This window comes from Cibotium barometz, chromosome 49 (genome assembly GCF_041138505.1).
Source record: "Cibotium barometz isolate CiBa-2024 chromosome 49, ASM4113850v1, whole genome shotgun sequence".
Classification (NCBI taxonomy): domain Eukaryota; kingdom Viridiplantae; phylum Streptophyta; class Polypodiopsida; order Cyatheales; family Cibotiaceae; genus Cibotium; species Cibotium barometz.
The window spans coordinates 17339414-17362221 of record NC_141094.1 but is presented as its reverse complement, the minus strand read 5'-3'; the positions used below and the strand labels follow the sequence as shown (position 1 = coordinate 17362221).

Below are 22808 nucleotides of genomic sequence, written 5' to 3'. Positions count from 1 at the left end.
AACCCCATAATCCATATGCAAAAAACAACCAAAGTCACCAGGTACTCAGCAGTGGGTGCCTGAGGGTCAACTTGGAAACACCAAGGACGGTAACAACAGCTCACGTACCACAGAAGGCATCAACCCCACAATCCATACCCAAAAAACAACCAAAGTCACTAGGTACTCATCAGCAGTGGGTGCCTAAGGGTCAACTTGGAAACTAGTTATACAATGATGCGAAGGGAGTAAATAAGGAATCAAGGAAAAAAGTTTAAAGTACAGACAAGGGACAGAGATGGCCTTCAAATGTTAGCCAGCAGTATTCCAAATGAAACAGCGCTCCATAAGGTACTTGTAAGCAATGGATTCGAAAGGAATTGCTAGTGGCACAAGGCTATTACCAAGACAATAAAACAATATGGGTGCCCAAATCCCACCCAAAGCCCATCATTGCAAATACCTTTAGAAACAAAGAAAAGGACAGTAAGAGCAACCAAAGCCAAATCCTAGCTAAAACAAATGCTAGGAATGCACAAATATTGGTGTGGAGAAAGAAGCCAATTCAACATGATGAACTAAAGATAACAAACCCACTACTTATACCCACCACAATAGAGGAGCTGTGCAATGTTATTGAGAGAAGAAGAAGGAAAAGGTACAACAAATGGACACATATACAAATCCAATCAACATGATTTAGTAGAAGCACTCTTCAGTTGGATGGAGGGAAAGATCAAGCACTCTCACACGGAGTTAAAACGATTGCAACAACAAATTCCTAGATGTGCCAAAGTACCATCTTGGTTCCCATGGCAATAAACAAATGGAAGTACAAAGGTATCCATTACTCACAAAAATGGATACAAGGTAAAAACGGGTTAAAATGAAAAATGATCATTCACTTCATCCAAGGCTAAAATGAAAAATGATCATTCACTTCATCCAACCAACTTTTGAATGCATGATTAAGTGTTTGAGCATGAAAGGAATGTAGGGTATCAACTTTGCACACACTCTATACAAAATAGTTCACGTCGTGAACTGGTTCCAAATGGTTCACGTCATGAAATGGTCACTTTTTCTTTGACCAATCATGGGAGGCACAGGCATTCCATGGCTCCATCATAAGCAAGGAAGTCCAGACTGCTTATGGAAAGATAGTTCTGAAGTACCACAGCCTCGAGTGCTTGCAGATCTTGGAGGATGCAGAAGTCAAGGAAAAACTAGAGAAAGTTGGCCTAGGGCAGATGGCAGAATGTCTCCCCCGAACCATCAATACAACGTTGTGTGTGCAGAGTACCTCAAGTCATACGACAAGGCCACTAAGAGGGGAAAGGTGACTAAAGCAGATGGAACCACAAAACAGGTTTTTATCTCAGAAGATTTAATACAGGAGGCCCTATAGTTACCACCATCTCTTAAGATACACTCTCACAATTACGAAAAGATGCCCCTGGATGCCATGCTGATGAAAAGTTCTACCAACTCCAACGGGGCTAAGTATGACAACATTAGAGATGAGGTGATAGAAAAGGCCTACAAAGAAGTGTCACTCATAATGCAAGTAAAGCTAGTGGGCAGTTACAACAGGGTTCCCCTTAACAGGATAGCCAAAGTACATGAAGAAAGAGAAGATGACTGGGCATATTATATCCATAAAGAAACGGAGATTATCTAAAGGCACACCAGTCAAAGGTATGCAATGCATACTTGATGAAAAAGGTGCTGAATCATATAGCACAACAGCCTCTTCCAGATCCAGAGCCGAAAGAACAGATGCAACTGGCAATATAGTTAGCACCACCACCACTTACCTCTGAAGAAATGCAAGAAGGACAAGCCTTATTGATGGACACAAAGGAAATCATGAAGGAGCACAAGAAATGCAAAATAAAAAAAAACTGAAAGGAAGATGAGAGAAATAATGCCTAATGTTGCAGAGGAAACACAAAGAATGGAGGTCGAGCTAGCCCACGAGATAGCATCTTACCAGCAGGAAGTACTGGGGCAACGGCGGTAAGCAACAAGTTTCAGCTTATCAGCACCTCCAGAGGGGATGACAGCAGAGACACATCAACAAACCCCCCCTCCAAGTTCGACACAATTGATTTTCAAACCTTTCCCCTCTTTGAAATTCAAGAATGTCAGATACACCTGCTTCCGCCCGCTGAGTTGCATAAAGAGACTCAACAGGAAAAATTACCAGAAGTAGAGGCTGAGCTGCATAAAGAGACTCAACAGGAAAAATTACTAGAAGTAGAGCACCAAAGCAATAAAAAAGCAACATCACTACAAGAAGGAATCCTCAAAGAGCAAATGGATACAGGAAAGCCACAAAGAATTGAGAAGACACCAAGCCCCAACAAGAGGCAATGTTTGGATGATGCGCAGAGGGGATTCCAGAGACGTCCTTCCTTCATAACATGGATTCATGAGACTGTGGAAGATCTGGACGGTCTCTTACAGTTGCCACACTCTAGATTGGAAGAAGCAGCGGGAAACAAGTGCTTCTCTTTGGGAGCAAGAGCAGAGAGTGGAGACGCCATCTCCTGACCACTCATATCTGCAACGCTATGGAAGTAGGTCCAAGATGCAACCAATCAAGTTCAAACACTCCAAAAGCATCTAACATCAGTAGAAGCAACACACAGAGATGTAATCCTAAAAAGCTTAAATGTTATCGAGGAGCAAGAAGTGAGATACCAAACACTTGACAGTAATAATCTTGTTCTCACACTGAGGAAGGTGAAATGACTTCTTTTAGTGATAAACACATAAACACATATAATGATGAAATGAGTTATGTTAAAGCTTCAGAGCAAGCTATATATATTTAGATATGATGATGAGTCTTTCATGTCAAGCCAAACGAATGAACCACCTATGATCCTTATGACACCACCAAAGCACACAAAATGGAGTTAGCAAGGTTCTCTAGGTGTGTCATTCTTCTCCTTAAACCTCTTTCCATAGCTTCGGCAAGGCCAGCATTTTCATAGATATCCCCTTTGGTTCGAGAGGAGCCACTAATATGAGAGTGCAAGGTGGATGCTATTACGCTGTCCGGACAGCGTAGCCGCGTAGTCTGAAACGAACCGTAAGTTTTTGAAGGGTGAGAAAAATATAACGCTATCCGTTATCTAGTCTGAGTGCCCGAGATGGCGACGCTAGCCTCTTCTCCGAGTTCGTTTCTCTCTTCACAGGTCAGAATCCAATTGTGAAGACCGCACTCAGTCAAAGAAGAGAGTGTAGATTGTAACATACTAACTGTATTCATTATCCGTGATTGGGCAGGCTAGTTCTCAAGTACGCGCTTTGGACGCGGTACACACCAGAGGACTGCTGTATGGAAGGATGCTCAATACTCATGTTGAGAAGACGAATGAACACTCTCGGAAACACAGTAGGTCTTGTGAAGCTAGAAACATCCCACCAGAGAAAGGTAAAGGCAGATATGCACGCAAAGCAGCAGCTGAAGGACTCAAACGCATCATGAAAGGCAAAGAGGCAGATATGGAGGGATGGACCCAGGTATGCTAATATGCATGTATTTATGTGTGCATATATGTGTGTGTGTGTGTGTGTGTGTGTGTGCAGGCTCAGGGTCATAACTTAATCTATGGAAACACAAAACAAGAGAAATGAATATGGATCACAATGCCACACAGAAATATCAGATCATCAGCTATGCAAGTATGCGATGAAAAGCTAGAGAAATGCATATGTCACTATCCACCACTTGCAAGTGCATTGACGGAGTTTTGCTTATCTATAAGAGGTATTGAAGCAACTATGGCATGTATGTATGTATGCAATGCATTGCACGCATGTTGCTCTCTTTTATCAAACTTATAGTTTAAAACTGTAAAGATCATAAATCAAATTTTAATCATTTTCACTTATTGTATGAAAAGATGATGTGAGTAGAACATTGTGTTTTGATTGATTGCAACATGATTTGAGTATGATAATTGTACCCACATAGATTACCCGGTGAATTATATACTGGTATCTATTATTACCCATCAAATGGACACAAGATCTTAAAAATGAGTGAAATTTTCCTATCTTGAGTTTTGAATGTTGACTCCACATGATTCTAATTTCTCTCTACTTATACATTGTGAGGGTTGGAGCCTCTCTCCCCCTCTCAGGATTGCACCACTATTAATAGCTTTGACAAGCCAAAAGATATCTGTGTGTGTGAGGAGGAGGAGGACTTCTTACTCAATGCATGTGCAACTATATTATCTTTGTCTTGTTTGTATTTGATTTCAAAGTCAAATTCTGATAAGATCTCTATCCAGCGCCTTTGTCTCATGTAGAGATCTAACTAAGTAAAAATCCACTTTAAGCTCTTATGATCTATAGTAAGCATGAACCTTCTACCTAGTAGGTAGTGTTGCCACCATAACTAAAGAGCATGAATTACATATACATACATACATACATACATACATACATACATACATACATACATACATATATATATATATATATATATATATATATATATATATATATATAAGAGTTGATAAATCTCTCTCTCTCTCTCTCTCTCTCTCTCTCTCTCTCTCTCTCTCTTGCTCTGCTATTTTTCACCCTTTCAAGGTGGCACCAAAATCAAGCAAGAACCAATATTATTGTCACCTTACTATGTGTCCCTTTGTCATTCTTTGCAATAGCGAAAGTAGCTCCGGACGTGCATCCCACTCCTACGATATTGGCTCATCATGGGCAAGACCATGGGTGCCAAATAGACACACAGCAAGGAATATATATATATATATATATATATATATATATATATAGAGAGAGAGAGAGAGAGAGAGAGAGAGAGTTATCAATTGTCAGATGCAATACATGCATGCGTTAGACACCGAGGAGGATTAAGTCCAAAGCCATAGCCGAACACTCCTATCATTATTATTTCCGAACATTGAACATCCAAAGCAAGAAAGCATGATAATGAATTGAGACCATAGCATATCTACCAAGTCCACTGCACCAAGGTTTTAGAGGAGGGGCAAAGTCTCCAAACAAACACCATGACCACCTTGTTGATGGAAATTGACATGCACCCTTACAACGCGGAGGAAAGAGCTCTTGGGCGACTTTGCACAGCACAGGATGGGCATACCACCTTAGCTAGAGAAAAGGAACCACCTTTGTGGTGGTGTCCTCCTCCATATTGATGTAGCATCCCTCAGTGGTTCACCGTGAGGAGGGACTAGAAGATGCTTTACAATATGGATGCTATCACAAAGCAATCTTATTTAAAAGTTCACTCCGATAACTCTTAAGATTTCAGAAGTGTGTGTGTTGATGGAATCTTGTGAGTATCACAGCCAGATATGTCTGTATCTCAAGAGCCATGGGTGGTAATGCCTAAGGTCCTCATAGAGGAGGTCGAACTTGTGCATCGTAATACTAGGATTGATGGTACATGATGGGATGTAGTGAATGCTTCTCAACAGGTTCAAGTGGTGGTTTCACCTCTCCTTTCTCATTTGATGATCTCATGAAAGGAGGTGTTGACACAAACTAAATGGAAACCTTGAGATCAGCGGTTGCAATCGAATTCTATGGCAGGTGAGGTGTTGGTTACTTCATGACCTATGGAGTGGCCTGACAAACTTGTTGAGTGGCCAAAATTCAATAGAATGGCTCGATTGGGACTAGTGAGAATTATGGATGCTTTGTTTCCACGTAGAGGCCACTTATTGTCTTTTCGGAAATCGGTCAATATTTTTGGGTTCCATGTGGATATGTACAATTATGGGAGAAGGTGAGGACATGACTTACACCGTTTGGTGATATTCCTCAGTTGGAGGAATCAACAACCTTGGTTATATTAGGCATTTAGAAAGCCTCGGGACATTGTCTAGCGTACAATAAATCAGGTGTACCATATGATGGTGGTGTGAGGGCAAAAGGATGAAAGGACCAAATATATGAGAGATCAGAGTAAATCAACACAGCATGCAATGAGTGAGTGTATATATGATAAAATCCGGTACAAGAGCTCAGTGTGAGACTCCGAAGGAGCAGAGAGGGCTGCTGTCCCGTGATAATGCAGAGGGTGGAGAAGGCCACAATCCAAGGCAGATAGTAGGTTGCCGAACTGAGAGAGGGCTGCCGTCCCGATGTCAAGGTCAAGGAGCATAGAGGGCTGCTATCCCGATGATGATGAATGAAGTAAACTTGCTGGAAAACTCTACTGTAGCAGAGAGGGCTACTGTCCCATATACTAGAGATAAAACGCTGGTATGCTGTAGGCGAGAAGCTACTGCAGATCTGCTCCTAAGGAATGCTGAAGTGCAGTAGACGAGGGCTGATGTAAACGCTGATGTACAGCCTGAAGTAAACGCTGATGACAGCTTGAAGTAAACGCTGATGATAGGCTGAAGTAGAAGCTGAAGGTAAACCTGATGTAAGCGGCCTGTAGCAGCGGCAGGAGGAGCGGATGCGCAGCCAGAAGACGAAGGAGCATTGACTGCAGCAAGTCTCCTGATTGTGATGTGTGTACTGGCTAGAGTGAATAATGCTTGAGCTCCTTTTATATGCTGAAGGGCTACTGGTCGGCCAAGGTAAAAAGTGGGCCAGTAGCCAAGACAAAATAAATGCCAAAAATACCCTTTTGGGTTGGATAAAATGGCATGTTTTCACACACCCCCTAGGGGACCATGAGAGAAGATGAAAAAAGGGGTTTTGAAGAGGATCATGAAGAGGAATGTGGCGTTGGTTTGTTGATGGTGAAGAACCGGGTGAGATTGGGCGGTACTAGATCAATGCCACAATGCAAGAGGTTTTCACGTGCATGAATGCCCATTTTTGGGTTTTCATTCACATGTGTCCCAAACACAAAAACTGCCGTTTTGACGACTTGGACTCGTGTGTCGGAGTTCAATTTCTGGGTGTTTGGATCCGTGTGTCGGAATTCAAAGCACTAGGCATATGGCAAGGAACCAACATGGTGTATAAAACACTATGGATGTGCTGCAGTCATTCATTGTTGTTTTCGGGATTATGGACAGGGTGTGTACCAAAGCTCATTATCTTGTGGAGTTTTTTGGACGTGATGTGTTCACAGTTCATGAATGGGGATTCTTGGACGTAGTGTGGCTTACAGTTCAATGTTCTTTGAGGCAGTTGGTGCTCAGGATGGCATTTTTGGTGGTGACAAGCTGGTGGTTGCAAATCCGAGGTGTACCTAGTGGTTGGCCCCTGCTGGGGTGTCCATGGTAGCTTCTGCATCGACTTGGTATTCTTACTTATGTCCACTATGAGCTGCAGAGAGGGTGTTAAAATTTTTTTTATGCATCTCAAGTGAGGTCGGCCAAGTCCATTTGTGGATATATAAGCATCCTAGCTCCATTGTGAAATTCATCTAATTCATTGTGCTGTTGTGTTGGTTCAAATACTCTCTCTCTCTCTCTCTCTCTCTCTCTCTCTCTCTCTCTCTCTCTCTCGCGTTTGTGTAGCCTCTCTCTCCCTTTCTCTGCCAGCGTTTTCTCTCATCCTCTCTCCCTTAGCGTTTTCTCACTAACGCAACACTGCTTCCGCATTGTCAACTTTGACATAGGTTGTTGTTTCTTCATCCTTCTGGAAGAGTAATCAACCTCAAATGTGACCTGAGCGATGTTGGCCGAAGGGTCAAGATGTGGTGTAAGAGATGATCAATCAGACATCTCTTCCGGGGTAGTAAAAGAAACTGACTGGGTGGGGGGGCCTGAGCGACTTGACCAGTGGATCGCCATGGAGACGATCTAGGCCAATTCGAACCATTGCCTTGTTGCGGGTTCCTCGGGGGGAAACCCTACAGAGTAGGTGTTGGATTATTACCCTCTCTTGACCGCCAATTAGGAGCATTACTGCCACCTTGGTTGTTTTGGCGATTTGAGTTAGTGGGGTTGTTACCTCTATTTTCCTTGGCTTTAATGCCACACTCACCATCAACATGACCAGGCATTTGGCAACAAGTGCAAAATCTATTCTTTTTGGGAATATTCTGCCAGTAGGGAGTGGGTGTTGAGGCAGGGTTTTTTTGATCAATATTGTTGCCTTGAGGTTTGCCTTGATTACCTGAGTTTCTGTTCCCCTTCCCTTGCTGCCCTTATTGAGTAGAGGTGGTATTGGACACAAGGGCCCCCTCTTGAGTAGAGGAGAAAGATTTCTTGGGATGAAACTGAGCATGCAACCAAGCCAAGCAATTAGCACTCACACTCATATAGGTTAGGCATAGGTTCTAGACTAATGGTCTGTGTGACAAAAGTAAAGAAACTAGGAGGCATTTTGTTCACTGAAGTGATCACCTGGTCTTCTTGAGACTTGGTGGAACCAGTGGTGGCGTACTCCGCATTAAGGTGTCGGTATTCAGCAACCTTCATGGTCAGGTCATCACTCTCTTTTATAGAGAAAAGTTGGATTTGATGTTCGAGATCTATGCGACGCATGCGATCACGTGTTGCAAGGTGTGTCCATCTATCAGAGACATAGGGGAATTGCTGGAGTTGTGATGAAACTCCGACAGAAGGCCTTGCATGAGCTCCACTATGGTTGTGGCATTCCTAGTCTCCCAATAGCAGATGATGTCAGGAGGTGCTAGTGAGGGGTGGGGTTTTGGTTCAAGTCCCTTCACCAGGTTCCAGGAACCTTAGGAAGTGAAAACTTGTTCCATAAAATTAGACAAGGTGGTGTAATTAGACCCATTGAAACGAGTCTTTTTTTGTGAAAGCATTTCTGGACATAGAGACGTGAAAGGAAGGAGGTGGGGGGAGTCCAGGATGGCTGGTACCCATATCCGGAGTGTAAAGGGTGAGGAGGAACTCCGGAAAATCCACCAATACCAAGCATAGATGTAGGACCTGGCGAAGGTATACTCCATAAGATGGAATATAAGGTTGGGCACTCGGCATAGGTGGAATAGCTGGCTAAGGCACAAATCCTTGAGTGGGCGCATAAGCGGGAAAAGCATTAGTGCCAGAGATGGGTTGGTAAACCACTTGATACCCCGGAATGCTGGGTGGCACCGCAGTGCCAGAAGACAGTGTGCTGATAGATACCTGTGTTGGGTAAAACCCATACGCAGGACCCAGTGAGGGTGTAGTTGGTAATGACTACACGCCAGCACCAATAGGTAAAGACATGGGTTGGGTGGTAGGGTTTTGTGCTTGAGTTTGAGGAGTATTCCAAAACACATTAGGAGCAGGAACAGAAGGTGAACCAGAAGAGAAAACAGTGTTACCTCCGTGAACACCAGAATCCTGGGAGTGAATTGTACTCCCAGACTCTCCTCTATTTGGGTTCACATAATTCCAGGGATCGAGGGTAGTTGATGGTACCATATGTGGAACCTGCGCTACAGAAGAAGACACCCAGGTAGAATTAGGAACATAAGTACTCAAAGGCACATACGAACCTGACACAGTCACCGACGGGGTTGATGATGATGGATCTCCAAACGACCGAGGAGGTACCTGTCCTTCTTGAAAAAAAATCCCATACCGAAGTCCAGGCTGTCGGCTAGACCGAGTAGCAGGGCTCTCCAGATGAGGCTGAATACCTGGGTCCAATACTGGCACTCTGGCTGTAGGCATGTATCCTCCTCTAGAAGTGACGTCTAATAAGCTCGGAGAAGAAAGACGAGATGCCAAGGGTGTAGAGGGTGAGTAGGTGAAAATGGGCTGGTTGTCTACCAATGAAAGACCTCGAACAGGGCTCTCTAGTGAATAATCCTCCGTGTGATCTATATCTGAATAAGGAGAATCAACATCTGGTAAGATGGGTAGACGATCCATGCTATGTGCTCTCAAGGTCTTCAATCCTTTTGCTCACGATTCCTCTGAGGGCAAAAGGATGAAAGGACCAAATATATGAGAGATCAGAGTAAATCAACACAGCATACAATGAGTGAGTGTATATATGATAAAATCCAGTACAAGAGTTCGGTGTGAGACTCCGAAGGAGCAGAGAGGGCTGCTGTCCTGTGATAATGCAGAGGGTGGAGAAGGCCACAATCCAAGGCAGATGGTAGGCTGTCGTCCTGAAGAAATGAGCAAAGAGGGCTACCGTCCCGATGTCAAGGTCAAGGAGCAGAGAGGGCTGCTATCCCGGTGATGATGAATGAAGTAAACCTGTTGGAAAACTCTACTGTAGCAGAGAGGGCTGCTGTCTCATATGCTGTAGATAAAACGCTGATATGTTGTGCGAGAAGCTACTGCAGATCTGCTCCTGAGGAACGCTAAAGTGCAGTAGATGAGGGCTGATGTAAACGCTGATGTACAGCCTGATTTAAATGCTGATGACAGGCTGAAGTAGAAGCTGAAGGTAACCCTGATGTAAGCGGCCTGTAGCAGCAGCAGGAGAGGATGCACAGCCAGAAGATGAAGGAGCACCGGCTGCAACAAGTCTCCTGATTGCGATGTGTACTAGCTAGAGTGAATAACGCTTGAGCTCCTTTTATATGCTGAAGGGTTGCTGGTCGGCCGCCAAGGTAAAAAGTCGGCCAGTAGCCAAGACAAAATAAATGCCAAAAATACCCAAAAAATACCCTTTTGGGCTGGATAAAATGTCATGTTTTCACACAGGTGGAAGATAAGCGCTGGATCACTGAGAAGGCTAATATGGTATGGAACATCAAGAAAAGTAGGGCCTGGTGGAAGGGAGTAATCTTACAGGGTTGGTGGTCTAAGATTCCATATCAAGGGAAGTGTTCCTATGGCGCATGCTAGTTGGAGGCCTAGTTGTGTGAAAGCGGCGGATTGCTTCTAGTAATTGTGTGTTTTTTACTACATGCTCATTGCTTGGAAACATGCCTGCATCTGTTCATTTCATGTCTGGTGGCAAAGAAGGTGTGGGATTTCCTTTCTTGCGTATGGATTCCATTGACATATAGGCCCGTAAAGGTTAAAGACTAGATTTTTGGCAAGATTTCGAATGGGCCGGATAAACCAGAACATTCAGTTTTCTTTCATTTTTTCAAGTGGACAAGTTTGTGGCATATCTGGTTAACTAGGAATGCTTCATATTTGATGCAAAAGTTGGTATTACAGCTCGCATAAGTCGTATAAAAGGACTACTATTTGGCAAGTCTATTCCCTGCGGTCACGGCTATATATTGGATGAGGGTACTCCGAGCTACACGTGTGATTCGGAGTAATTAGTGAGGGAAAGCTAGTACATCACATGGTGGCCATGTGGCCATTTGTAAAGTAAATTTTGGTAATATATCATCTATTACGAAAAAAAAGAGAGATTTATCAACTATCAGATGTACACTAACAGAAGTGTGTTATTTTAGATTATTGTCATACATAAAACATAGAGAATAGGAAGAAAAGATAAGAGATGACAAGGGAAGTGTCATGACCCTGTGAAAATGGAATAGCACAAGTGTGGGCATGGTGGTTTCTGAGCAAAATAAATATTAAATGATTCATATTTGGGGTGCCCGGACAAAGGGAATGATGTGTGGACATCTTCAGGTGTGAAGGGGGACCAAGAACATTGATATTTTTAATGTTCTAACCATGGTTGGCCCCTAGGCCTAAGTGGCCCTAGGAAACTTTAATAAACATTAAAGTAAGGGCCTTAGGATATTTTTGGAGAGAGGAAACTCCACTTTTGGAGTTACACGTTTCTCTCTCTCTCTCTCTCTCTCTCTCTCTCTCTCTCTCTCTCTCTCTCTCTCTCTCTCTCTCTCGCTTTTGGGGAAGCATGCAAGCTGCATGCGTGGAGAAGGAGAAGGAAAACGTTGTCGATTGGTTGCTACTGGTGTTTGGCTGCGTACAGAAGTGCCCGTACAGACAGGCCATACAGTCCACGTGGAGGTTGCCCGTATAGTCGGCTGCTGCAAGTACAGGGTACAGCTGCAAGTTCAGGTGGCGCTGACAGGGACTGAAAGTAGGTACAGTCCGTGCTGCAGGTTTTGGCGACAGCTGAGCTGCAATGACAAGTGTACGGACAGATACAGATTCAGGCGGTGCTGGTTCAGGCTGCGCTGGTAGGAACAAACAGCAGGCGGCTGCTGTGCAAGTGCTGACCTGTACGGTACAAGTGGCTACAGAGACTGTACAGACAGGTACAGCAGGGTTTTGCTGACCTATACGGACAGGTACAGCTAGCTTTTGTACTGTTCAGTCTTGAACAAATTGCAAGTGGTGCAACTCCAACTGCAAGCTCTGCTTTATCAGAGCTTAGTTGTGCATCAGTCAAGTGGTTGCAGGGAGGAAAGTACAGACAGTTTTTGGCAAGTACAGACTGGTATGATCGGTCCCACGAGTGCAGAACCACGCACTGAATTTTTAAGCTCTGAACTTGTCCATCTTTCTTTCTTTCCACTGGCTTATGTCTGCTGTAGAGTTGTGTTATCTGGCCCCTTGTGAGAGGAGGGGTATGGCAGTTTGAAGGGTGGAAACAGAGATTGGACAGTGGATGTATATGTGAACTGAGTTGTGGAACCATGTTCATGGGATATGCCAGATGTGTGCTCAAGGCTACCCTGCTGAATGGTCTTGGTTGATCAGAGGGAAGCACAGAGTGTTGCTTTTGTGGAACACAGATCTGTGTGTGAATCCTCTGTGCTAAGAGGTCTTGAGGACTGCCAGATTGGACATATAGGTTTATTCTCCTGGTTGGTTTTGTTGTACTCAGTTTTACATCTCATTGAATTTGAATAAAGAAATACCGAAAGGGGCGTCAAGCTTTGGGGCCAACAGGTGTCGATTTCATTTTAGTTTTGGGGCATTCTAGCTCCAGTTAAATTTGTTATTTATTTGGACTACAAGTGGAAGGGTGATTGCTAGTCTACCGCACTTTGGTTTCTACCAGAGGCCGGTTTCAAGGTTCCGTTGCCGAGACCCATCATCAACTTTCTTAAGGGGGTGAGCTCATGGTTGACTCGAGGAAAGTCATTGCTGAAAAATTCAGCGACATGTCTGATACAGAAGATGAATATTTTTATCATGAAGAGGAAGAGCAAGAGACCTCTCCTGAGAGAAATGAATCTAAGGATATTCTTGCAAGAGAACAGGCTGCAGATGATGAATAATATGAGGATGTAACACAGCCAGAAGATATGCCTAGTAAAGAGGAAGATGATGCTCAGTTTAAAAATTGTTTGGCCAGTGTAATGGATGTGTTTATGCAGCTCACACAAAGTGAGAAGTTTGCTGAATTTATGAGATCCCGTTCTGAGCCTGAAAAGAAGAAGAAGAAGGTGCGTTCTAAGAACCTACCTCAGGGTCATAGTGGTGCCTTCCCACAGGATCCATCTTTTGGACAGTTTCCGAACATGCAACATGCTTTTGGTGCAAACTCACAGAGTTCCTTTTTCGGACAGCCATCTTTTCCTCAGCAGTCTATGCATCCAGGTTATTTTGGTGGTGGCTCTGTGTTCCAATCCATGATTGGGGGTTATCCTCAGGGAGGCATGGGTAGGCCAGGGACTTTTGGAGCTAATTTTCAGCATGGTATGCAAGGGAATATGTATGGTGGTATGCAGTCCGGTATGCAAGGAAACATGTTTGGGGGCATGCAACCTGGAATGCAAGCAAATATGTATGGGGGCATGCAGCCCGGTATGCATAATGGTATGTTTGGAAACATGGCTGGAATGTATGGCATGCCAGGTGTGGGAATTGGTAATGTTGACCCTATGATGGACATGAATGCTGGGGGTAGCAATCTTGTGAAGCCACTTCCTTACGATAATCTAACACTTATGGGAAAGGTGAAGGATTATAAGGAAGGGGGAGCTGCTGTGAAATTTGATACATTCAGTGGGGCCAAAGATAAGTTAAAGGCACTTACCTTCTTACAGCAATTTGATGCTGCTTTTTCTGGTGGTAATTACACGGAGTCCTCTAAGGTGAGAAAAGCTGCGACTTTTCTCAAGGGCAATGCATTGCAGTGGTGGTCTACTCTTCTTTTGCAGGGCATAGCACCATCTACTTGGGTACAGTTTAAACAGGTGTTCTCTTCCGTATGGCTCACATCTACTTTTGAGGTGGATGTAATGACAGCATGGCACAAGTTGGATGCATCAAAGTGTGAAAATCTTGAAGATTATAATAAGAAGTTTTGGGAAGCTTTACTCCCAGTTACTTCTTATCGTGCAGTGCCTTTGTCTGAGCAGGTGGAGAAGTATTGTTGTGGGCTGCCCAAGGAAGTGCGTGACTATTGCATCAAGACTCGAGTAACAAATATGTCACAGATGATAGAGAATGCTATGACAGCAAATGCGTTACTCACTGGAGTCTCATCTGGATTTAAAGGCAGTAAGAACTCGAGCAAGAAATCTGAAAAGTCAGGGCATGCTTCGCGCGATGCAAAAGGGTCTACAGAGAAGCGGTATAAGACGTTGCCAATGCCCAAGAGAACTCCTGAGGAGAGACAGGCTTTGATGGATGCTCGGAAATGTTTTTACTGTACAGGAGAGGGACATATGTCTTTTAATTGTCCCAAGAGAAAGTCCCAAAAGGACTCTGACACCAAAGGAGAGCCCAAGTCAAAGAAACCAAAACCTTCTACAGGGTTAGTTCCTGATCTTGTTGGGGAACAGCCAGGTGGTGAAGAGACTGAGTTGTGCAGGGCATGGGGCAAAGTGAGAGATCAAAATGCCTTGATATTCTTTGACACAGGTGCTAGAGCCATTGATTACAGGGCGCTGAACAAGAATACCATCAAGAATCGATTCCCCATTCCGAGGATCGATGACATTTTGGACCGCTTACAGGGCTTCACAGTCTTTAGTCGGATTGACTTGAAAAGCGGGTATCATCGGATACGTATTAGACCCGATGATGTGCATAAGACAGCATTTCGAACCATGTTTGGGTTATATGAGTTCTTGGTTATGCCCTTTGGTTTGACAAATGCACCTCCCACATTTAACAGAATGATGGACAAGATTTTCCGACCTCATAGAGCGTTTGTGGGCACATTCTTTGATGATATGATTGTGCATTCACAAACTGAGGAGGAGCATAGAAGGCATTTGGCCATTGTGTTTGCAGAACTCCGGAACCATAGGCTGGTTATTAATGCCAAGAAGAGTGAGTTCTTGCAAGAGATACACTTCTTGGGACATATTGTGTCTAAGCATGGAGTCCGTATGGATCCATCGAAGGTGGAAGCAATTCTTAATTGGCCAGATTTGAGGACCGTGCATGATGTACGCAACTTTCTGGGATTGTGTTCCTATTACAGGCAGTACAACAGGTTTTTGAGAAAGAGATGGTGGCTGTCATTCATGCTCTTTCTACCGGGAAACACTATTTGCTTGGGGCTGATTTCACTGTGCAGACGGATCATCAGACCTTGCGTTATTTCTTCACGCAAACTAAGCTTTCAGAGAAGCATATGCGATGGGCAAACTTTTTGTCTATGTTCTACTTCCAGATTGTACATGTGGAAGGCAAAAAGAATGTTGTGGTGGCAGATGCTTTGTCACGCAAGCCACAGGTCTCAGCAGTTTCACTTGCTTATCATCATGAGCTTGATGAAATGAAAGAGCAGTATGCCCATGATGAGGACTTTGAAAGGTTGTATGATCAGATGTCTGAGGGTTAGCGGCATGAGCACTATACTCTCAGAGATGGGTTTTTGTTGATGCATGGTAGACTGTGTTACCAGGCAATTGCGTCTCAAGGTTATGATTGAAAGTCATGCTCCACCGTATGCAGGTCATAGAGGTATTGACGCCACGGTAAAAGTAGTGGAGACTTTCTTTTATTGGCCAACCTTGAGAAGAGATGTTGATGCTTTTGTTAGGCAATGCATCGTATGTCATAAGGTAAAGTTTGACCGTCAAAAGACACCAGGGTTACTACAGTCTTTACCTATTCCAGATAGACCTTGGGAGAGCATTGCCATGGATTTTATATTTGATCTTCCACGTACACAAACGGGGAATGATGGCATTTGGACTATTATATGCAGGTTCAGTAAGCATGCTCATTTCATTCCCGTGCGTAAGACGATCAAAGTTGATCATATGGTGAAGTTGTTCATGGTGAACATCTTCAAGTATCATGGCTTGCCTACATCTATCATTAGTGACCGTGATCCACGGATGACGAGTTTATTCTGGGGAGGGTTGTTTGACAACATGGGTACAACTCTCATCTTCATTTCATCCACAAACAGATGGTCAATCGGAAGAGGCTAACTCTATAGTGTTAGATCTTCTTAGGTGTTATGTGTTAGAGCACAAGCAACAATGGGAAAAGTATCTTCCTTTGGTGGAGTTTGCATATAACAACACTGTCCATATCTCGACGGGCAAGGTGCCTTTTGAGATTGTGGAAGGAGGGAAGAAGGCACCACCTATTTTGCATACAAAGGATAAGATCTTTGAGGCTGATCAGTATGTGGAAAACATGGATGAAGCTTATCGGAGAGTTAAGTTGGCACTCCAGAAAACTCAACAAAAGCAAAAGAAAGCAGTGGACCGTCACAGATGTGCTTTAGCGTTTGCATTGGGTGATTGGGTTCTTTTGCGATTTGAAAAGGCTAGGCTCAAGAAGATGAAGGGTAAAGATCGCTTATTCCCTAAGTTGAGCATGCGCTATTATGGGCCTTTTCAGGTATTGGAAAAGATTGGTGAGGTGGCCTATCGTTTGAAGCTACCAGATCATTGGAGGATTCACAATGCATTTCATGTGAGTCTACTTAGACCTTTCCGTGGGGATGTGCCTGAGGATGTATCAGATGAGGCTCAGCCAGAAGTTGAGGAACTTGATGAGGTTCTTATTCCAGAGTAGATACTGGCACATAAGGAAAGAAAGGTACGAGGTAAAGTTTCCCGTCGCTATCTTGTGAAGTTCAAGAACTATTCACCGATGGATGCGAAGTGGATGGAGGAAGGTGACTTAACAGATTCACCTTAGGTTTTGCAGCTTTATCTCGACGCCTTTGAGTTGGAGCCGACTCTTGTCACGGCTCATTCAGGTTCAGCAGAGCATGGATCTGGAGCATTGCTTGATGCTCAAGAGGGGGGTAGCACCTCTACTCCCTTAGTACAGATAGGCTCAGATAACATCTAGAGATCGCTTGGTGCATTTTTGTCTCACCCGAAGGTACTGATGGCTGACAGTACATCTGTTTATGGGACTTCTATGATATATGTGTACTAGTCACATTGGATGTTGTGGTTGTGTATGGTTCACAGTGGTATACAACTTGGACTACTATTACACCATTGGTTTGCAGTGAATGTTGTTACATGTGCATGGCTTAGAGAGATTGGGACGCTGATCTTGCCATATTGTATATTTCACTTTGGATATTTTGCTATATCACCAGATTGCAATCAAGGACGCTTGCCATTTTTCAAGAGGGGGGTATGTCATGACCTTGTGAAAATGGAACAGCACAAGTGTGGACATGGTGGTTGCTGAGCAAAATAAATATTAAATGATTGATTCATATTTGGGGTGCGCGGACTAAGGGAATGATGTGTGGACATCTTCAGGTGTGAAGGGGGACCAAGAACATTAATATTTTTAATGTTCTAACCATGGGTGGCCCCTAGGCCTAAGTGGCCCTAGGAAACTTTAATAAACATTAAAGTAAGGGCCTTAGGATATTTTTGGAGAGAGGAAACTCCACTTTTGGAGTTACACGTCTCTCTCTCTCTCTCTCTCTCTCTCTCTCTCTCTCTCTCTCTCTCTCTCTCTCTCTCTCTCGCTTTTGGGGAAGCGTGCAAGCTACATGCGTGGAGAAGGAGAAGGAAAACGTTGTCGACTGGTTGCTGCTGGTGTTTGGCTGCGTAGAGAAGTGCCCGTATAGACAGGCCGTACAGTCCACGTGGAGGCTGCCCGTACAGTCGACTGTTGCAAGTACAGGGTACGGCTGCTACAGGTTCAGGCGGCGCTGACAGGGACTGAAAGCAGGTACAGTATGTGCTGCAGGTTTTGGCGACGGCTGTGCTACAGGTATAGGTGTACGGACAGGTACAGGTTCAGGCGGTGCTGGTTCAGGCTGCGTTGTGGCAGGAACAGACAGCAGGCGGCTGCTGTGCAAGTGCTGACCTGTACGGTACAAGTGGCTACAGAGACTGTACAGACAGGTACAGTAGGGTTTTGCTGACCTGGACGGACAGGTGCAGCTGGCTTTTGTACTGTTCAGTCTTGAACAGATTGCAAGTGGTGCAACTCCAACTGCAGGCAGTGCTTTATCAGAGCTTAGTTGGTGCATCAGTCAAGTGGTTGCAGGGAGGAAAGTACAGACAGTTTCTGGCAAGTACAGACTAGTACGATCGGTCCCACGAGTGCAGAACCACGCACTGAATTGGTAAGCTCTGAACTTGTCCATCTTTCTTTCTTTCCACTGGCTTATGTCTGCTACAGAGTTGTGTTATCTGGCCCCTTGTGAGAGGAGGGGTATGGCAGTTTGAAGGGTGGAAACAGAGATTGGACAGTGGATGTATATGTGAACTGAGTTGTGGAACCATGTTCATGGGATATGCCAGATGTGTGCTCAAGGCTGTCCTACTGAATGGTCTTGGTTGATTAGAGGGAAGCACAGAGTGTTGCTTTTGTGGAACACAAATCTGTGTGTGAATCCTCTGTGCTAAGAGGTCTTGAGGACTGCCAGATTGGACATATAGGTTTATTCTCCTGGTTGGTTTTGTTGTACTCAGTTTTACATCTCATTGAATTTGAATAAAGAAATACCGAAAGGGGCGCCAAGCTTTGGGGCCAACAGGTGTCGATTTCATTTCAGTTTTGGGGCATTCTAGCTCCAGTTAAATTTGTTATTTATTTGGACTACAAGTGGAAGGGTGACTGCTAGTCTACCGCACTTTGGTTTCCACTAGAGGCCGGTTTGAGGAAGACTTGGTTTCTTAACCTTAACTACTGGATATATTAATTGTTGAGTGAAAATGAATATTTACAATGATATCTGCAACTCTACTAATCTATACTCAATTCTACCATAACCTTGTTTGGATTTTCTCAATCAAGGACGAGGATGGTTCTATCTTTAGATGAGGACACATTTCCAGAGTATCTATGGCCATCTTGCTTTTAGATTTTCAGTACCACATGTACATGGGACACCCGCATAATGTGTGGGTCTTCATTTTCATTACTTTTGTAATACAATTAAACTCAAGTACAAGATGTGGCTAAGAATGGAGACGTCAAATCACAGCCCTATGACCTATTGTTCATTCCTGGCTAGCACTTCGCCTACAGAGAAACGCTATGTGAAGTCCAACACTGAGGAAAGCAGATGAATATGACAATTTGGCTACCCACACATATATACGCTAGTGCTCCTAGTCGGCCAGTAGTAATGATGTCGCCTAGTTGCACCCATTGCCATTTTATCGATGCCACATCATTAGTGCCATGTCACCATCGCCACATCATCACTACCACATGGCAGTGCCATGTTTCGCTTGCACTGTCTGACCTTACCCATCGGCTGCTGTTTGGTGTTTGGCTTTGCCCTTTATACTTGTAGGTGTGTCACATTCTTCCCTACTTGCATTGTAGTTGTCCTCAGCTGCACATTGTCCATATAAAGTGTCCTTCCATAAAAGGAAAAGCTCCAAGCAAAGCTCCACTGTGAAGGCTCACATTCCGTCCTCGCCGCATAAGGATTCAACATGAAGACTTGCAGAGAAACCTGCGGACGACCAACCTCCACCTCATTGAGCACTCCCCGTCTATCCCCGTCCATGAAAAAACACTGCAAACGTCTGAGTATCCTCCGGTAGCCCATGAGAAGAACACTCTAGAGAATGACCAAGCAAAACTCCAGCCACTAATGCATCAACTAAGATGGAGCACAAGAACTGCTTGCACCGGCTCCAATGCACCCTGAAGGAAGAAAGCAAAACCAAGAACAATACTCCTTAGAAACACTACACCAAATCTATATCCATCTGCACTGTTCGACACATGTATGGCTGAACTGCCCTGCTCAAAGTGATACTTCCGGTGATACACCGAAGTCAAACCCTGGTTGTTGTTGGTACAATCTCCAAGACATGTGTACTGTGAAGATACACGAACTGGCCTATCCTTCCATGATGAAGACAAATCTGATGACATGTCCTCCTGTGGTGCCTCCATGACATTAAACATTGAAGATACTCCACTCAATGCAAGCGATAGGTGAGGAGTCCTCTTGAACGACCCCAGAAACTGAGGCGACCGTCCCACTGAATCCAAAGATTCTGCACTAAGTACAAATGGCAATTGTGAAGACTCTCCCTTAGAAACTTGGCTGAAAACGTCCTCTATTCGTACCTATGGTTTGATGCAATGAATCACCTGGTTGTGTGCTCAATCCGAGAAATAGAAAAAGCTAAGACATGCACACATGCATCTCCTTCATACTCGTCCTGTGGTTTTGAAGAAGCTGCCACCTCGGACTGCTCCTCTGGTTATGAAGAAGCCTCCTCCTCATATTGCTCCTACCATTGCGAGGGTAGCAAAACTCTCGATCCTTGGTGCGCTCAATAGCTCTCTAGAGAACTTCCCTCGTCACACTGCGATCCCCTACCTAGATATTTCAATTTCTTCTAGTGGGTGGAGTTCGTCGTACTGCCTAGGTAATGTTTTGTATGCTCCAGATGGGTCATTTGGTGCGGGCTTTAGTGTGGGTTTGCCATCATTAGCACTCAAGTGTAGAAGAGTCATTTTGAGCCTCAAGCAATGGGGGCTTTGGTGTCATCATTATGCATGTGATTAGGGTCATCGCTTTTAATTACACTTCCGCATAGCTAGTATGTAACATTGGTATCAAAGCTTTATAGGCAGTGCTTTTTTTGTATTAAGATTTGCAAGAAGTGCATGCAACAAATTAGGGTTTTCATTTTTGCATTTTCAGCCATGAATGAAGTCTTCTAGCTAGCTAGTAAAGCATCTTGTCTAATTGCACCTATTGTTTCCAGGTGGCTTCTTCTTCTGATTTTCAGGAAGGCAAAAACAAGGCAGTTATACACAACAATAAAGGGTGAGTACTCTTAGAGCGTGTGATGGGTTGTGGAGATATTGAGACATGCATCGTTTTGTATCGATGAAAGCTTTCGATTAAATAATGTTGGTCTTCCTTTGCATCTCATCCTGCCTTGAACTTTGGTAGCTGGTTTGCAGCTATGTGTTGGTGAAGAAGGACGACATTCTCCATGTGATAGAAGCCAACTGCACTTCTTGCAAGTTCCCAGTCATCGCAGGCAAGGTGGGCAGATAAAAATAATTCCATCCGTGGTGGCTACTTGTTATGATCATGCTTGATGCACGTGCTATGGATCAGAATGCCTACATATAGGTGGACAGTAAGGTTACCTTAAACATTTGTGGTGGGTTTTGCAACAGGTCACCGAACAAGAGGATGGGGAGCTTGATATTAGTTGCCCTCTTTGTCACACCAAGTTCTCTTTAGTGGATGGGAGAGTTGTTGAATACTGCCCTAAGGATGGGCCCCTTCAATGGGTTATTGGTACGATGAAGGAAAAAGCAACACCAGAAGCAGCCAAGGTTTATCAGAAGATTTTGTTTATTCTGTCACTAAAAAGTTTAGTAAATAAGTGATTGACCTCTTTGTTTTTTTGGCAGGTTTTCCCAGGCCGAGTCTCAAAATCTGGACGTGTTTATGTACGTTTTACAAATGTGCAAGTTCTTTGAGCTTCCTCAAACTCATGGATGTATGTAATTATTAATGCATTGGGTCAATGTTTGAATTGCTATACTCTCTCTCTCTCTCTCTCTCTCTCTCTGTGCAACATGTACTTTCATATAGACGAGGCCTCCCTTAGCCCTCCTTGCTGATGTGGCGTTTCTGTTTTCTGTTTACAGTCCTGTTTCTATTTTCATTTCCGTTTTCTACTTTCCCTCAACCATGGTTTGGGCTGCTGTGATTTCAAGGGCTAGCTATGACACCCTAAGCATTCTTTCTTTTGTTCTTTCCTTTTCCCCCTCAAAATTTTTTCCTCTTCTTTTTCCCTTAATCCACTGTGATTGTGTTTCCACCCTCCAAAAACAACAACACTAACAACAGAAAGACTAGGTCCAACAGATGGAATGGAAACCTCGGGAAGCTGATGGATGCTATCAATGGGATGGCCAGCAAGCAGGTTCATATGTATGATTCCATGTAGATAGACCCAGTGATGCTACTAGAGATAGACCTAATGGAGTTGGGGATGCAGAGATGCTCAGAGGACACTGGACACATCACTGGATATGGCAGACACCTCCTGGAGATGGGGACTTCACACAAGTTCCGACTTTATAATGGGATGTCCCGTTGGCCCTCTTCTGGAGGCCTGATTTGCTATACACATGGAGGATGCTCGAGCACAGTGGACTACTTGATGGAGTTCCCTGCTTTCATGCATCACATCTGAGACTTCACCATTCCACCACCACCCAGTGGGGCGGACTACACATATCTGTCATTCATCACTCCCCCTCCTGATCACCCTATCTTTACATTCACCCACATACACTTTCATCACAATCTTGACCCTGTTTATAATGTCCATCTTTTTCATGAGACTTCCAGCTTGATTCTCTTCCCCTTCCCCTCCTCACTTCACAGCTTACTTCCATCTCCATGACTCGGCACACACCTGCTTTCCTCATACCCATTGCCTTTTGTCTTGTAACTTTCAAAATGGATAGTATGATGTTGAGTGAAAAGCCACGTGGCTTCACCTCTTATAGTAAAGGAACTGTGGAAGGATCTCTGCACACGAAATGCAAAGATCCTTCGTCCACCTTACCCGTAGAAAGAAGCGAGCTTTCTTGGCTTAGCACGAAGAGATTATTGTCTTTATTTTAAGTGCATACACCTCGGATGCT

The 22808-nt window shown here is 44.1% G+C and overlaps 1 protein-coding gene across 1 annotated transcript; it reads left to right on the top strand.

Moving 5' to 3' along the window:
- Positions 1 to 3016: 3016 nt before the first annotated feature.
- LOC147610357 (uncharacterized) lies at positions 3017 to 21691 on the top strand. Its single transcript, XM_086786498.1, has 6 exons — positions 3017 to 3185; positions 3277 to 3513; positions 20897 to 20958; positions 21099 to 21183; positions 21321 to 21482; positions 21561 to 21691. The coding sequence occupies exons 1-6, from the start codon at positions 3141 to 3143 to the stop codon at positions 21627 to 21629; spliced, it is 660 nt and encodes a 219-aa protein (XP_086642624.1). The 5' UTR covers positions 3017 to 3140; the 3' UTR covers positions 21630 to 21691.
- The last annotated feature ends 1117 nt before the right edge of the window (positions 21692 to 22808 follow it).

What these genes read in the sequence shown, in the direction of transcription:
- LOC147610357 (XM_086786498.1), top strand. Translation starts at nt 3,141, where the DNA reads ATGGCGACGCTAGCCTCTTCTCCGAGTTCGTTTCTCTCTTCACAG. An exon ending in GTTATACACAACAATAAAGG is followed by an intron (nt 20,959 to 21,098) that starts GTGAGTACTCTT and finishes GCTGGTTTGCAG; the next exon opens with CTATGTGTTGGTGAAGAAGG. An exon ending in CAACACCAGAAGCAGCCAAG is followed by an intron (nt 21,483 to 21,560) that starts GTTTATCAGAAG and finishes TTTTTTTGGCAG; the next exon opens with GTTTTCCCAGGCCGAGTCTC.